This window comes from Pseudophryne corroboree, chromosome 9 (assembly GCF_028390025.1).
Source record: "Pseudophryne corroboree isolate aPseCor3 chromosome 9, aPseCor3.hap2, whole genome shotgun sequence".
NCBI lineage: Eukaryota > Metazoa > Chordata > Amphibia > Anura > Myobatrachidae > Pseudophryne > Pseudophryne corroboree.
In genome coordinates, this window is record NC_086452.1 from 118,592,325 (window position 1) to 118,610,018 (window position 17,694).

The window sequence follows — 17,694 nt, forward strand, 5'->3', positions numbered from 1 at the left end:
CCAGAGCAGTACAGTGTACAGTTGGGTTGGTGTAGGTTGGGAAGATAATTTAATTAATAATTTAACCAATAATAATTAATAATTTTGTGTTATTACTCTTTATTTATTCAGCACCACCAATTATGCAGTATTGCATAGAACCACCAGCACTGGCTTTACCCTATTATATTAACCCAGGGCCGGTTCTAGCCCTTGTGGCGCCCCGGGCAGAAAATAGGGGCGTGGCTTCATACAGGGGCGTGGTCAGTTACGCCTCCTGTAGAGTTGTGCCCCCAGTAGCGCCGCTTAAAAAAAAAAAAAGGATACTTACAATCCCCGCTCCTGAGTCCCGGCCGTTGCAGACCTCCGCCGCTGCCGCTTTTCATGACGTCTCTCCCATAGGACGTCATGACGTCTCTCCCATAGCACAGCATAGACACTAGAGGTCAATCATGACCCCTAGCGTCTGTGCCAGTCCCACAATGATGTGCGGTGCGCGATGACGTCATCGCTCACCGCACAGCAAAGGTCCTCTCCACAAAGGGAAACTAGACGGATAGTGTCTAGTTCCCTTCACTGCGGGGGGACACCGGCAGCGGGGGGCACAGTGGCGGATCTTGCCATGGTGCGGCGCCCTCCGGATGGCGCCGGCGCCCCGGGCAAAAGTCCTGCTTGCCCATGGCAAGATCCGTTACTGTATTAACCATAAGTAATTTAGGACCTAATTCAGCATGAGTTGTAGTTTTGCAAGAAATCGCAAAACTACAACTCATGTCTCTAGCATGCGGGGGCCGCATCGCTATACGCATCTTACGGGTTGTCCCCTTCCTACGCAGCCTAGATGCGAAGGTAGTCCCTGGGCAGCCATGTTTCCGGTTAATGCAGCCGCCACGGCCCGCCCCACAAACGGCGGTCCAGACGTGCCTCTATTGTCCGTACCACGCCACCCCCAACGCTGTCATGACTTACAAAATGCTGCGTCGATGCACCGTTCCCGCCCCCTGCCTGGACTTGGACTACGATCACAGTTTAAGTCCTCACGCATGCGCATTGCAGCATGCGCAGATGTGCTGAAATCGCCAAATAGCGATTTCAGCACTTATACGTTCAGTGCTGAATCGGGCCCTTAGTTCGGTCATGGACCATCAACCCGTGGCACCCCTGCAAGTGCCCCACAGCACTCTGGGGTCTATTCATGAAGCAGTGAAAAGTGTGGAGAAGTGAGCCAATGGCAACCAATCAGCATTGAACTAGCATTTATAATTTGCATACTATACAATTGTATGGAGCAGCTGATTGGTTGCCATAGGGAACTTCTCCACTGGCTCACTTCTCCACTCTTTTCACTGCTTCATGAATACACCCCCCAGTTTGAGAACCACAGGTGTAAAAGGAAGCTGTAATAAAACCATCTAAATATGTCAGGCGGAGAAGTGGCCCAATCAGCTTCTAGGTATCGTTTTATAAAAAGGACTTGTTACAGGATAGTTAGAAGTTGATTAGTTGCTATGCTTCTCCATGTGTCCTCTTATGAGGGTTTTTCCAAACATTTCCACACACACATGCTGCCCACTGTTGGGTTTAATTGGAGAGCCTGAAATAGTTGTTAAAATTTGCACGGCATCATTTTATTGCCTTTTATTTTTCTAGGACAGTGATCTGTCAATACACCAATTAATACACAATTGCTCCTAAGACATCTGGAAAATATGCACAGAGGGGAGGCACGTTTGATGCCCAAGGAAAGGCCCATAAAACATCTGGCTGCTGTTCCAGTATAACATTTATAACCGTTTTTTAAAGTCCCTCCTGTGGCAACCAACTAACTGTTCCTGACCAGTGTTTGCTCATCCATGTTTTCAGAACCGTACTGTTTATTAGGAATGAATCGGATGCTGTGACTAGCTCATGCTACATATGCTAGGATCCAGGTCAGGCTTAGGCATCCCAGTGGTTCTCCAGCTGCATCTACTGAATTAAAACTATCCATGGTGTCAATTCCAAATGATTGTGTTCATTAACCAGGTTGTGTTCCCTCCTGCAGATCGGCGGCAGTGGTGTGCCATTGTTGTGCTGCTTGCACTGCTCCTGGTTGTGCTGATCTTGTATTTTACATTGTGACTTGCACATTACATTGGGACTTTTCATAATGCATTTCCCGTTATCCCAATGAAAAAGGATGTTTTGCCGTGTGAAGTGGCATTGTCGTGACAAATGGGCATTTTGTGATGTTTGTACCATTGTGGCTACAAGCCATAGCGTCATCTACAGACTGCTCAGAACTCTACGGTATCCCGGCTTTTGGCCGCACCTATCGCCCAGAGTGTTCTGCCCTGAGGTTTCCTGATGCCCTCCTGGGCTGTTTACACACTGGATTACTGTTGCAGTGTTTCCTTGATCACCGTCTGCCTCATTCTCTCTTCCAAAGGAGCCTTGTCTTAAGCTTGCCTATCCACCGGATCAGAAGCAAAGGAAAGACTGTGGACATTTGGCCGCATGTGTGCAGCTTTGTTCTGGGAAACAAAACCACATGGGATTTGCTGGCACTGCAAAGCAGTCTGGTTCATAGCGATCTTAATTCTTGGCATCTGGAATACATTATAGATCTGCTCCTGTTTCTGGGAGAATCTAGCACGAACACTGCTGCAAGATGTTTTAAAGAAACAACAGTGTGGCTGATTGGCTTTATTTTTGCAAAACTGTATAGGAGGCTGTAGAACAATACCACATTCATATTACTGTAGCTTGTAGTAAATCTGTGGTTAAAGGGCCCTTCGTCTGCTGAAGAGCCTGGTTTCTCAGAGTCCCTGGCTGCAGAAGAAAACCTTCTTCCCAGTATATTGGAAGGAATTCACAATGCATTTTAAAATTGCTACAAATCAGTCTGGAATTCATTGGAACATTTTTTCATCCTGATTTTTCTTTATTTTATAACTGATTATCATGAAACAGTATCAGGCGGACACTTAGGCTCTGGAACAGCATCCGGAGATAACAAGGGCATGCCACTGTGTGAACAGTTACAGTTCTAATAACTGTATCATAGAGACTTGTGAATAGGACTGAATCTGTGTGCTCACTACTGAACCTGTTTTTATATATGTGTCGATGATAGGCTGGCCTATGTGTTGTACTGTATTTCCCCGCAGCCCCTCACCCACCCATATCCCTGTCTTTTGTACGGCCCTTCTGTCTGTTGCCTGCCTTGTGTCTATATCCCTTTGTTTTCCTGAATGCAGTCTGTTCCTGTCTGTTTGTACCATATGTGATGTAATTACCCACATTCTATTGAACCAAACACTAAATATATTCCAAATGCTGTGAACTGTATTGGAACGTTGGCAGTAATCTTTATGTAAATCTGTTTTGAGCCATTGTATATGGGGAGGGACATTTCTATCTGTTTGAAACAAACCACAGACTGAAGCTGGTTACAAACTAGGCGATTTTTATTAATGATATGATAGATGACGACATTTCTGAACGATATTGTACAGTGTGTATGCACTATTTTGTGAACGATGTGCGCTCCCGCAGGTCATTGACGAGGTCTTCCATCGTCTGTACACGCAGGCCAATTTTTTTGACGATATTGGAGCAGATGTATTAAGCCTGGAGAGGTGATAAAGCAGTGATAAGCGCAGGGTGATAACGCACCAGCCAATCCACTCCAATATGTAAATTGACAGTTAGGAGGTGATTAGCTGGTGCATTATCCCCTTTCACTTATCACTGCTTTATAACTTCTCTAGGCTTAATGCATCTGCCCCATTATTTGATACTGTATGTTAGGGGCAATGGTGAGATGATGTCACTGAACGATATCATTAGCGAAATCATTGTGTATATGCACTGTGTCATTTGCCCGGGAGTTCACGGCCAAACACTGACAATATCGCTCATGGGGCATGTCGCCTTGTGTGTACCCAGCTTAAGGCAGGGTACACATTACAGCAACCAGGATGGGGGCTGACAAGACAACCAATGTAAGGATACATCAGTTGCCCATGTAAAACGATATAGCGCATGACTGATGTGGGCAATATTGTCACTCCCTTCCGTGGGTATCGGACATATCGTCTGTGTCCCCACCCTGAGAGGCGCACGTGCTGATGAAAGTTCTTTTTGTATTTTTTTAAATACTATTTCAGTAGGAACTACCACAGTACTGCGCTTTGTGGTAGATTAATCTAGGTGACATAGCTTGGTGCTGGAAGGCTGTTATGAGTACAGTGTGCATTTATTTAGGGTAGAAACAACCAATTCTTAGTGATAAGTCAGTGTGATGAGACTGTGAAAGCACAAATTGCCGCACTTGGTAAAATATAGCCTTTCCTATAAACACTATATGGCCTAAACCTTGGAATCACTAGTAAAGGGTTAAGAATCACTATGATTATTTCAATATGCCTAGCTGGAAAGGACAGTACTCTGCTACAGATGAAGGGGGCAGTTCAGTTCTCCGCTATGTGCCGCCGGAACAGTTGAGAAGGCATTCCTTGGGCCATGTATCTATGCGTATTTTCCTTGCATCCCGTAGAGGTACAGCGTAGAATGAAAGTAACATAGTGGAGAATTGAATTTCCCTAAAGTACTCTCCTTTACCTAACACTACAGTATTTGTTCTGTGGACATATAACGCTGCTGAAAACATGCGGTTGGAATTACACGGCTCCAGCTGGCATAGTGAGCACTGCGCCTGCAGGTAATACAGGTGTAGGTTCTTCCGGTGACCTCTTGTATGTTTCCATATCATGCACATATTATTTTTGTATGTTTGTAGTCTGTGAATTTCCAGAAAGCTCAAGTGATTAAATAAATGAAATTTCTTTTACATATATTAGTATATTTCTTGCATAAAAAAAACAATATACTGACAAATCTGTTGGATGTGACGACTCATGCCGAATTTTTGTGTTTAGTCGTTATTTCTTCATGAACCTCTGTGTCTACAGTACTGTTGTAGCATGGGGGGGGTATTTACTAACAAAGGGTACATATGCAGTGACTAATTGCAGCTAATCAGACATTTGCTTCTGTTTTCTAACTTGTAGTGGTCCGACCAATGGTAACTGATCACGGCACTGAAAGTCCATTTGGCAGGACCTCAGGGTTTTTTGCTACATTAATCAAGTTCTGCTAAAAAAAACAAACAGGGCAGGATTTAAGTATCTCTTTGCTGATGCAGAATTCAGAGGGACCATTAATTTAGTGTGTCTTCTCCCCTGCTTTCTATCACTATTATAATGTTGCTGTGCAAAATTCAGACTTTCACTCCGCCCAGCATCTTCCCTCTGACCTGGCTAACGTCTACACTTCCACAGATGGAGATGTGTTTGGCTCTAGAGACCTAGCAGCAAAATGTATGCAAGTCAGGGCACACAGTGGGTCCAGGTTTCATTTGCTCTGCCAAGCGGCTCTTCTGGCCTTCGTAAATTGTGTCTCTGCTATATAGTTCCAATGATCCGTATTCCATATGATGTGCATTCTGCATTCTCCTTGCAGTGAAGTGCTGCTCCAGCTGGTGATTACAGGACCAGCACTCTGTGTACAGGGCTTCATTTCCCATTTCCACACATGTAGTTAATCTTCAAGATAGACTAGTGTCTGCTGAGGACGTTCCAGCTTTCATTTCCCACGTCATGTGAAGGGTGGGGCTGAGGCCTGCCAGAATGACTAATACATAACAAAAATGTGTGTTCTGGGCAGTGAATACAGGGTAACCATTTATTTGCATTTCAAAGCAGCAAGTAACTTATTCCAGTGCACCAGTCATGAATGACGCAACCACCGTTCTCTTTCCCCGCAGTTCATTTTAAACTATCCTTAAATAATATAAATAATATGCATGTTGATTTGCAAATCAGTGTTCTGTAGGAATATGCTGATAATCTGATGGGGATTGTGTGTGTGTGTTGGGGGCAGGGCCTGATCGGGGGGGGGGGGGGGGGGGGGGCGAAGGGGGCGACCGCTTCCCCTGACACAGTCATAGCCATGCCCACTTTTGAGCAGAAGAGAGCTCTCCTGGGAGAGCCTGAGGCAGAACGATGTGCTGCAGCTTATACCACAGCAGCACAGAGGAGCCAGGAGAGCAAGGGTTACAGAGCATTTGCCCCTCACTTGCTGGTGTGTGGGTACTAGGGCTAATAAATACAATTACCCCATAGCACAGTCACATGTACATACAACAATCACAAAGCTCTATCTCAGTCTCACTCAAAAAGTTCAGTCACAATTGAGAGAGGAGGAGTTAGGATTGCAGATGGGAGGAGTTGGGACTGTAGAGGGAGGAGTCTAGATTAAACCGTAAACCGCCCCCCCCTAAAGAAAAGTCTAGATTCGTCCCTGGTTGGGGGGGTTCTTACCCCATGTTCCAAGGCTGAGTTGCCAGCTTCTGTAAGTTTACCCAAAGTATCAATGTCGCAATCAGGAGCTTGTTCAGAGGAGAATTAAAGATGAGGTGGAAACCACAGGTCAGCCTCACATGCTGGAAATTACAATGATACACAGAAACAATAAAGTTCAGACAGTGAGATCCTGTATTAAGAAAACTAAGTGACCGTTATTAAGGAAGATATCCCAGTACTTGGGTTGTTTCTCCCATGGATCTTCTTTTTGGTCGTCTACCCGGCAGCAGTGTACGGGATCCATGGTCCCCATGCCTTTGCAATGTTCCCAGGAGTTTGCGGTTATCCTGTTCTTACTAAATGCCCACTGTCATCTGAATGAGCCCAGAGTATCACAAGAGACCTAGTTGCTGACTTTGTGAAGCCTGAGTGGGGGGAATGTGCTGATATCCTAAGGGTGGGGGAAGAACAGACCTATGTGTTGTTTTGTCTCCCTGGGTGTGTTTGAGGAGAGAGTAGTGGTCACTCAGTATTTGTGGGGGAAGGGAGAGAGCTCTTTCATAATGTCATGGGCTTGTTGTTGTTTGGGCTGAGTATTCTCAGTCTGGCGGGGGATGGGGGCTTCTTACAATTGCATGGCATGTAAGAGAGGGCTGCTGTACACTTTCACTGCTGACAGGGATTTGGGGGAGGGGATGAAAGTATTGCCATCTTATTTTAATGCTAAACTGTTTAGTTAACACTGCTAAGATGTTGTGTTTCTTTGTACATAGGGAGTAAGTCAGAGTTGATCACAGCAGCAAATTTGTTAGCAGTTGGGCAAAACCATGTGCACGGCAGGTGTGGCAGATATAACATTTGCAGAGAGAGTTAGATTTGGGTGAGTTATTTTGTTTCTGTGCAGGGTAAATACTGGCTGCGTTATTTTTACACTGCAATTTAGATTTCAGTTTTAACCCCCCCCCCCCCCCCCCCCCCAAATTTAACACTCTCTGCACATGTTGTATCTGCCCCCCCCCCCCCCCCCCCTGCAGTACACATGGTTTGCCCAACTGCTAACAAATATGCTGCTGCGATCAACTCTGAATTACTCCCATAAACCTTTACATTTATTTTAGTAAAAAAAGACTTAGGAACGCCTGTATATTGTAGTTTTAGCACATCAGTACATCCCTCAGCGCCTGGAACATTGGATAAACAACTTATATGAGGAAGCCCTGGTTACAAGAGACATCAATATTGTTGTACTATTACTACTGCCATCATGATGGAAATCAGCAGTGGAGATCATGACTCCGAATTGCCAGTATTTCCAGGTATAGTCCTACTGAGGCAGAAGATGTGCTGTCCATCTGTTGTGGAACTAAAAGCGGCCACCGGAGAACTGTTGGCTTTGTTACAAGCCTGTTACAGATCACGTTGCTGGCTGTCTTGCTCTCCGTGGTCTGGATGCTGGATAATGTCAGATCTACAGTTTTGCTTCAACTGTAATGGTGACATTTATGAAAGGATCTATACTAATAATAATAATCAGTTCTCCGTGTAGGATTTCCCTGTGATGTGCTCATGGTACAGGTATTTCTTATTATAAATACAGACACACAGAATACATTTGTGTTGAGATTAGGGGGCCGAGAAGTACATAGAATGGCTCCTGGTTTTAGTGCTTGATTGCTAGTCATTGATGGTGGAGGTCCTATGCCTATAGGAGGTCACAGGCTAGGTGGAAGGCACTTTTGGTGATACAAACTTAGGTACTGTAGGTCTGGTTGGTACTTCTACCTCCTTTGTCTTGGGTTCCACTCTTCTACTTCCAAGAGAAAGCTTCCAGCAGTTGTCCTTCACATCTTACAGCTTTTACATCTCAAAATTGGTAACATACATAGTAACATAGGGGGTCATTCCGAGTTGTTCGCTCGGTAAAAATCTTCGCATCGCAGCGATTTTCCGCTTAATGTGCATGCGCAATGTCCGCACTGCGACTGCGCCAAGTAAATTTGCTATGCAGTTAGGATTTTTACTCACGGCTTTTTCTTCGTTCTGGCGATCGTAATGTGATTGACAGGAAATGGGTGTTACTGGGCGGAAACAGGCCGTTTTATGGGCGTGTGGGTAAAAACGCTACAGTTTCCGGAAAAAAACGCAGGAGTGGCCGGAGAAACGGGGGAGTGTCTGGGCGAACGCTGGGTGTGTTTGTGACGTCAAACCAGGAACGACAAGCACTGAAATGATCGCAGATGCCAAGTAAGTCTGGAGCTACTCAGAAACTGCTACGAGGTGTGTAATCGCAATATTGCGAATACATTGTTCGCAATTTTAAGATGCTAAGATTCACTCCCAGTAGGCGGCGGCTTAGCATGAGCAAATCTGCTAAAATCCGCTTGCGAGCGAACAACTCGGAATGACCCCCATAGTATCTAAGGTTGAAATAAGACAATTGTCCATCGAGTTCAACCTATTTGTGGTCTCCTATGCACGATTATTTTGTAGAAAATTTTGACTGAAGTTGATGACTGCCGTTACGTTTTACCCCTCTTTTTTATAATAACCATAGTGTGTGACTATGCCCTGTAACCCTGGATATCCTTATCCATTAGGAATTTATCTAACCCATTCTTAAAGGTGTTGACTGAGTCTGCCATTACAACTCTCTCAGGCAGGGAATTCCAAACACGTATCGTCCTTACCGTAAAAAAGCCTTTACGCCGTATTGTGCGGAATCTCCCTCCTCTAACCTGAGCGAGTGTCCACGAGTTCTCTGTGTTGATCTAACCAAAAACAGGTCCTGCGCAAGATCTGTATAATGTCCCCTTATATTTCTCTGACGTCCTAGTGGATGCTGGGAACTCCGTAAGGACCATGGGGAATAGACGGGCTCCGCAGGAGACTGGGCACTCTAAAAAAAGATTAGGTACTTTCTGGTGTGCACTGGCTCCTCCCTCTATGCCCCTCCTCCAGACCTCAGTTAGAATCTGTGCCCGGCCAGAGCTGGGTGCTCCTAGTGGGCTCTCCTGAGCTTACTAGAAAAGAAAGTATTTATTAGGTTTTTTATTTTCAGTGAGCTTCTGCTGGCAACAGACTCACTGCTACGTGGGACTAAGGGGAGAGAAGCAAACCTACCTGCTTGCAGCTAGCTTGTGCTTCTTAGGCTACTGGACACCATTAGCTCCAGAGGGTTCGAACACAGGCACCTGTCCTCGATCGTCCGTTCCCGGAGCCGCGCCGCCGTCCCCCTTGCAGAGCCAGAAGAACAGAAGCTGGAAGACGATGAAATCGGCGGCTGAAGACTCCTGTCTTCATTAAGGTAGCGCACAGCACCGCAGCTGTGCGCCATTGCTCCCAGCACACTTACACACTCCGGTCACTGTAGGGTGCAAGGCGCTGGGGGGGGGGGGGGGGGGGGACAGAAGCCCGCCACTGAAGGGGCAGGGCCTTCTTAAAAAGAGAGGGGGGGCACATAAATTTAGGCGCAAATCAATACAAAAAAGCAGCTATTGGGAAAATCACTTATTAGCAGTGAAAATGGCTGTTATATAGCGCTGTGGTGTGTGCTGGCATACTCTCTCTGTCTCCCCAAAGGACTTTGTGGGGTCCTGTCCTCAGTCTGAGCATTCCCTGTGTGTGTGTGTGCGGTGTGTCGGTACGGCTGTGTCGACATGTTTGATGAAGAAGGTTACGTGGAGGCGGAGCAAGGGCAGATAAGTGTGGTATCGCCCCCGTCGGGGCCGACACCTGATTGGATGGATATGTGGAAGGTCTTAAATGACAATGTAAACTCCTTGCATAAAAGGTTTGATGACGCTGCAGCCTTGGGACAGCCGGGGTCTCAGCCCGCGCCTGCCCAGGCGTCTCAGAAGTTGTCAGGGGCTCATAAACGCCCTCTATCTCAGATGGTTGACACAGATGCCGACACGGAGTCCGACTCCAGTGTCTACGATGATGAGGCACATTTACAGTCTAAAATGACCAAGGCCATCCGATACATGATTATTGCAATGAAAGATGTATTACACATTTCTGAGAGTAACCCGGTTAATACCAAGAGGGTTTATATGTTGGGGAGAAAAAGCAGCCAGTGACTTTTCCCCCATCTGATGAATTAAATGAATTGTGTGAAGAAGCGTGGAGTTCCCCTGATAAGAAATTAGTGATTTCTAAGAGGTTACTGATGGCGTACCCTTTCCCGCCAACGGACAGGTTACGTTGGGAAACATCCCCTAGGGTGGACAAGGCGCTGACACGCTTATCTAAAAAGGTGGCCCTGCCGTCTCAGGATACGGCCGCCTTAAAGGAGCCTGCGGATAGAAAGCAGGAAGCTATCCTGAAGTCAGTGTATACACACTCTGGTACTCTACTGAGACCTGCTATTGCTTCAGCCTGGATGTGTAGTGCTGTAGCAGCGTGGACAGATACTCTGTTAGACGACATAGATTCCCTCGACAGAGATACTGTTTTGCTAACCCTGGGCCATATCAAAGACGTCGTCTTATATATGCGAGATGCTCAGAGGGACATTTGCCTGCTGGGCTCTAGAATTGGTGCTATGTCCATTTCTGCCAGGAGGGTCTTATGGACTCGGCAATGGACAGGAGATGCTGATTCTAAAAAACACATGGAGGTTTTGCCTTATAAGGGTGAGGAGTTGTTTGGGGACGGTCTGTCGGACCTCGTGTCTACAGCGACAGCTGGAAAGTCCACTTTCTTGCCTCAGGTTTCCTCACAGCCTAAGAAAGCACCGTATTATCAAATGCAGTCCTTTCGTTCCCAAAAAGGCAAGAGGGTCAGGGGTGCATCCTTTCTTGCCAGAGGCAGGGGTAGAGGTAAGAAGCTGCACCATGCAGCAAGTTCCCAGGACCAAAAGTCCTCCCCTACTTCCACTAAGTCCACCGCATGACGTTGGGGCTCCACAGGCGGAGCCAGGTGCGGTGGGGGCGCGTCTCCGAAACTTCAGCAGCCAGTGGATTCGTTCACAGGTGGATCTCTGGGCTATACAAATTGTATCTCAGGGATACAAGCTGGAATTCGAAGCGACTCCCCCCCGCCGTTACCTCAAATCAGCCTTGCCAGCTTCCCCCATGGAAAGGGTGGTAGTGCTGGCGGCAATTCACAAGCTGTACCTCCAGCAAGTGATTGTCAGGGTCCCCCTCCTTCAACAGGGAAGGGGTTACTATTCCACAATGTTTGTGGTACCGAAACCGGACGGTTCGGTGAGACCCATTCTGAATCTAAAGTCCTTGAACACTTATATAAAGAAATTCAAGTTCAAAATGGAATCGCTCAGAGCGGTCATTGCAAGCCTGGAAGAGGGGGATTTTATGGTGTCGCTGGACATCAAAGATGCTTACTTGCATGTCCCCATTTACCCACCTCACCAAGAGTACCTCAGATTTGTGGTACAGGACTGTCATTACCAGTTCCAGACGTTGCCGTTTGGCCTGTCCACGGCACCGAGAATATTTACCAAGGTAATGGCCGAAATGATGATACTCCTTCGGCAGAAGAGAGTTATAATTATCCCGTACTTGAACGATCTCCTCATAAAGGCGAGGTCCAGGGAGCAGTTGTTGATCAGCGTAACACTCTCTCAGGAAGTGTTACTACAGCACGGCTGGATTCTGAATGTTCCAAAGTCGCAGCTGATTCCTACGACGCGTCTGCTTTTCCTGGGCATGATTCTGGACAGAGAACAGAAGAAGGTGTTTCTCCCGGTGGAGAAGGCCCAGGAATTAGCATCTCTGGTCAGGGACCTCCTGAAACCAAAACAGGTATCGGTGCATCACTGCACGCGAGTCCTGGGAAAAATGGTGGCTTCATACGAAGCCATTCCCTTCGGCAGTCAGACAACATCACGGCGGTCGCCCATGTAAACCGCCGGGGCGGCACAAGAAGCAGGATGGCAATGGCGGAAGCCACAAAGATTCTTCGATGGGCGGAGAATCACGTGCAAGCACTGTCGGCAGTGTTCATTCCGGGAGTGGACAACTGGGAAGCAGACTTCCTCAGCAGACATGACCTCCACCCGGGAGAGTGGGGACTTCATCAGGAAGTCTTCCAACTGAATCCAAACCGATGGGAACTGCCACAGGTGGACATGATGGCGTCCCGCCTCAACAAAAAGCTAAAAAGATATTGCGCCATGTCAAGGGACCCTCAGGCGATAGCTGTGGACGCCCTAGTGACACCGTGGGTGTACCATTCGGTATATGTGTTTCCTCCTCTTCCTCTCATACCAAAAGTACTGAGAATAGTAAGAAAGAGAGGAATAAGAACAATACTCATTGTTCCGGACTGGCCAAGAAGGACTTGGTACCCGGAACTGCAAGAAATGCGCACAGAGGACCCATGGCCTCTGCCTCTCAGACAGGACTTGCTGCAACAAGGGCCGTGTCTGTTCCAAGACTTACCGCGGCTGCGTTTGACGGCATGGCGGTTGAACGCCGGATCCTAGCGGAAAAAGGCATTCCGGATGAAGTTATTCCTACGCTGATAAAAGCTAGGAAAGACGTGACAGCAAAACATTATCACCGTATATGGCGGAAGTATGTTGCTTGGTGTGAGGCCAGGAAGGCCCCTACAGAGGTATTCCAGCTGGGTCGATTCCTGCACTTTCTACAGTCAGGGGTGACTATGGGCCTAAAATTGGGGTCCATAAAGGTCCAGATTTCAGCCCTATCCATTTTCCTTCAAAAAGAACTGGCTTCACTGCCTGAGGTTCAGACATTTGTTAAGGGAGTGCTGCATATTCAGCCCCCTTTTGTGCCACCAGTGGCACCCTGGGATCTTAACGTTGTGTTGGATTTCCTGAAATCCCACTGGTTTGAGCCACTTAAGACCGTGGAACTAAAGTATCTCACGTGGAAAGTGGTTATGCTGTTGGCCTTAGCATCGGCTAGGCGTGTGTCGGAATTGGCGGCTTTGTCATGTAAAAGCCCTTATCTGATCTTCCATATGGACAGGGCAGAATTGAGGACTCATCCCCAATTTCTCCCAAAGGTGGTGTCATCGTTTCATTTGAACCAACCTATTGTGGTGCCTGCGGCTACTCGGGACTTGGAGGACTCCAAGTTGCTGGACGTAGTCAGGGCTTTGAAAATATGTTTCCAGAACGGCTGGAGTCAGGAAGACTGACTCGCTGTTTATCTTGCATGCACCCAACAAGTTGGGTGCTCCTGCTTCAAAGCAAACTATTGCTCGCTGGATCTGTAGCACGATTCAGCAGGCTCATTCTGCGGCTGGATTGCCACATCCAAAATCGGTAAAAGCCCATTCCACAAGGAAGGTGGGCTCTTCTTTGGCGGCTGCCCGAGGGGTCTCGGCATTACAGCTTTGCCGAGCTGCTACTTGGTCGGGTTCAAACACATTTGCAAAGTTCTACAAGTTTGATACCCTGGCTGAGGAGGACCTTGTGTTTGCTCATTCGGTGCTGCAGAGTCATCCGCACTCTCCCGCCCGTTTGGGAGCTTTGGTATAATCCCCATGGTCCTTACGGAGTTCCCAGCATCCACTAGGACGTCAGAGAAAATAAGAATTTACTCACCGGTAATTCTATTTCTCGTAGTCCGTAGTGGATGCTGGGCGCCCGTCCCAAGTGCGGACTCTCTGCAATACGTGTATATAGTTATTGCTTAAATAAGGGTTACTGTTATGAGCCATCCGTTGAGTGAGGCTCAGTTGTTGTTCATACTGTTAACTGGGTATGGTTATCACAAGTTGTACGGTGTGATTGGTGTGGCTGGTATGGGTCTTACCCTGGATTCAAAATTTCCTTTCCTTGTAATGTCAGCTCTTCCGGGCACAGTTTCCCTAACTGAGGTCTGGAGGAGGGGCATAGAGGGAGGAGCCAGTGCACACCAGATAGTACCTAATCTTTTTTTAGAGTGCCCAGTCTCCTGCGGAGCCCGTCTATTCCCCATGGTCCTTACGGAGTTCCCAGCATCCACTACGGACTACGAGAAATAGAATTACCGGTGAGTAAATTCTTATTATTTGTAAATGTTGATCATGTCCCCTCTTAATCTCCTCTTTTACAGTGTAAACATGCCTATTCTTGCAAGCCTTTCCTCGTATTCCAGCGTCTCCATACCCTTAATTAGTTTGGTCGCCCGCCTTTGAAGCTTTTCTAGCTCCAGGATATCCTTTTTGTAGTAAGGTGCCCAGAATTGTACACAGTATTCAAGGTGTGGCCTCACAAGTGATTTATATAACGGGAGTATAATACTCTCGTCCCTAGCATCAATTCCCCGTTTTATGCATGCTAATATCTTATTAGCCTTCTTTGCTGCAGTCCTACTTTGGGTACTACTGCTTAGTTTGCTATCTATGAGGACACCTAAGTCCTTTTCCAGTACAGAATCCCCTAATTTTACCTCATTTAGTAGGTAGGTGTTATTTTTGTTCTTGTTACCACAGTGCATTACCTTACACTTGTCTGTATTGCAGCGCATTCTCCATTTCGCTGCCTAAGCTTCTAATTTAACTACTTCGGTAATAGAGAAGTTTCCTATCTGATGCTATTAAATCAATGATCTCTCCTATACAAATATCATGCAAGCACAGTGGATGTTGGGGGCTGCCATACATTAGCCAGCAGCTTGAAGGTCCAGCCACCCACTTGCTAGAGAATTTGAAGTCCAGCTTGCACACCGCTCAGTATTTCAGGAATCGGGACAGAGGGCGTCACAATGGGGGAGTGGCTAAGCTCCTTAGGTGCGATTAGTGCTTGCAAAATACTAGGCTGTCCAATTGCCACCTCCACTCGCCTTCATTGCTGCACACATCTGCCGTTGTGGTACTGTAACTCCAAACTTTCCCACTGCACTGTGAGGTTGACTGATACACTAATGTAAAGGTACGTTTTAAGGGCTTGTTTAAAGTTGGGGATGCTGAGAGAGAATCTGAGTGAGCTAGGGTGAGAGTTTCGGAGGAAGTGGGCACTTCAAGCTAAATCTTGGAAGTGAGCGTGAGAGGAAGTGACCAGGGTGGAGGAGAGGTCTTGGTTATCAGAAGAGTAGAAAGGGAATGTGGACAAAGATGAGGTTAGAGTTGTAGGGAGGGGAGGATTAGTTTAAGGCTTTGTAAATGAGGGTGAGGATTTTGAACTGGATTCTGAGTGGGGAAAGTGGGAAGGACCCTGAAAATAGAAAAAAAAAAAACTTTTGGTCTTTTGGCTATGAAAGTTTCTTGAAGCGCTGGAGAGAGGATGGAGGGTGAGCAGTCATGGGAGAAGAAGTATATTTGGGGAGGGAGAAGAGAAGGGGGCAGGTAATAGAATATTTGGGGATGCCTTCAGCCAGTGGAAGAGAGGGGGTGGTAGAGACAGAAAAGTAGTGTTTGGTGAGATTAGACTTTAGCCATATGCATTCTATTAGGCCCAGTTTGATATAGCGATGCTGTTTTCATCAGTTTCTTGTGGCCTCTCTGTGATATAGCTAGAATCTACTGGAGCAACATAACCTTATCTGAGGCATTAGCACACAATCCACCATCTTTCACACAAACCTCTTTCTGCCCAGCGTTCTTACAAAGGGTGTCACCTTGTAAATATCGAGCACTCCCTTGCTCAGAAGGCCTTTGTACCACCCAGACCACCCCTGATACATTTTCCCAGTAGCAGCCCATGCCTTGTGCTTTCTTTCTGTGTTCCCACTGATCGTAATCCCACAAAGAAGAAAAAGCAGGATAAAGGGCCTGGAGATGCAGGTAATTCTCCTGTATTTCTTGCTGTATAGCTGTTGTGCAGGATTACTCATATTCACATTAACAAGAACAGCATATAAGGATTGACTACTAAAAATCTAAAAAAAAAAATTTTTTTAAAAACGAAGCAAATAAGAAAATATATTACTATGCATGCTGCACACTTACAGTAGGATATGGGCTTTAAGTGGTTTTTTATTTTATTTTCACTGAACTACCTTTCTGCTGTTTCATCTTGGATGTTATCTCGCCACCTCAAACTTAATATTTCTAAAACAGAGTTAATTCTATTTCCACCAGCCAATTGCAGTTACCAACGGGTGTGGTTCATCAAATCGACAGTGTCTAGGTCGACAATGTTTAGGTCGACCACTATAGGTCGACATGGATGGAAGGTCGACAGGGTTTCTAGGTCGACATGTGCTAGGTCGACAGGTCTAAAGGTCGACATGAGGATTTTTTATTATTTTTTTGTGTCGTTTTCTTCGTAGAGTGACCGGGATCCCAAATTAGTGCACCGCGTCCCCTCACATAGCTCGCTTCGCTCGCCATGCTTCGGGCATGGTGCCTTTGCTCCGCTACCGCTTCGCTCGGCACACTTTACCGTTCCAATCGTAGTCCACGTGGATCGTTAAGTATGAAAAAATTCAAAAAAAGAAAAAAAAATTGAAAAACTCATGTCGACCTTTAGACCTGTCGACCTAGAAACCCTGTCGACCTTCCATCCATGTCGACCTAGTGACTGTCGACCTATAGTGGTCGACCTAAACATTGTCACCTAGACACTGTCGATCTTCAGACCGGATCCTGTTACCAACATGATATTTCTATCACTGTTCAGAACTCTACAATCATCCCTACACCACAAGCTCGCTGCCTAGGTGTCATACTTGACTAAGAACTGTCCTTTGCTCCCCACATTCAATCTGTCTCAAAATCATGTTACATACATCTAAGAAACATATCCAAAATACGACCATATCTTACACAAAACACTGCTAAAACTCTAATCCATGCTCTCATTATCTCCCGCATTGATTATTGCTATAGTCTTCTTACTGGTCTTACTAAGAAGAGACTCTCACCACTACAGTCCATTCTGAATGCAGCTGCGAGGCTGATCTTCCTCGCTAGACGTTCATCATCTACAGACCCACTATGTCAGTCCCTCCATTGCCTACCTGTATTCTACTGTATTCAATATAAAATACTGTTACTTACACACATGGCTATTAACCTTACTACACCAACATACATCTCTTCACTTATCTCAAACTATCTCCCAACTCGGCCCCTTTGTTCTTCACAAGATCTACATCTCTCATCCACACTCATTACTTGCTGCCATATGCATGATTACAGAACTTTCTTTGGGCTGCACCCACTCTGTGGAATGCCCTACCACGTACATTAAGACTCTCCTCTAGTCTTCAAACGTTCCCTGAAAGCTCACCTATCCAGACAAGCTTATCAAATTCCAGAACCGCTCACATTACCTTCATAGCTTTCCTATCCAATTACATCCCCACAATACAGTCCACACATATCCTCCACATATTTAATTCTCCACTTTCCCTTCCTCTTGACCTTGGTTCATCACTGCTGTGATGTGATATCATGCAGCCCACCAAGAACCTTTTCAACCTGGTGGACAACTATACAATAGATAGCA

The 17,694-nt window shown here is 46.4% G+C and overlaps 1 protein-coding gene across 3 annotated transcripts in view; it reads left to right on the forward strand.

Moving 5' to 3' along the window:
* STX6 (syntaxin 6) overlaps positions 1–17,694 on the forward strand; it is a 140,471-nt gene that overhangs the window by 46,225 nt on the left and 76,552 nt on the right. Inside the window, exon 8 of one of the 3 annotated variants that reach the window (XM_063939795.1) lies at positions 2,005–4,817. The exons of 1 other annotated variant lie outside the window; for it this stretch is intronic. In XM_063939795.1, coding sequence (XP_063795865.1) covers positions 2,005–2,129 — 125 coding nt within the window. In that variant the 3' untranslated portion in view covers positions 2,130–4,817. Of the gene's footprint in view, positions 1–2,004; positions 4,818–17,694 lie in introns of those variants that run through there. One more of the 3 variants, XM_063939796.1, reaches the window with a different exon arrangement.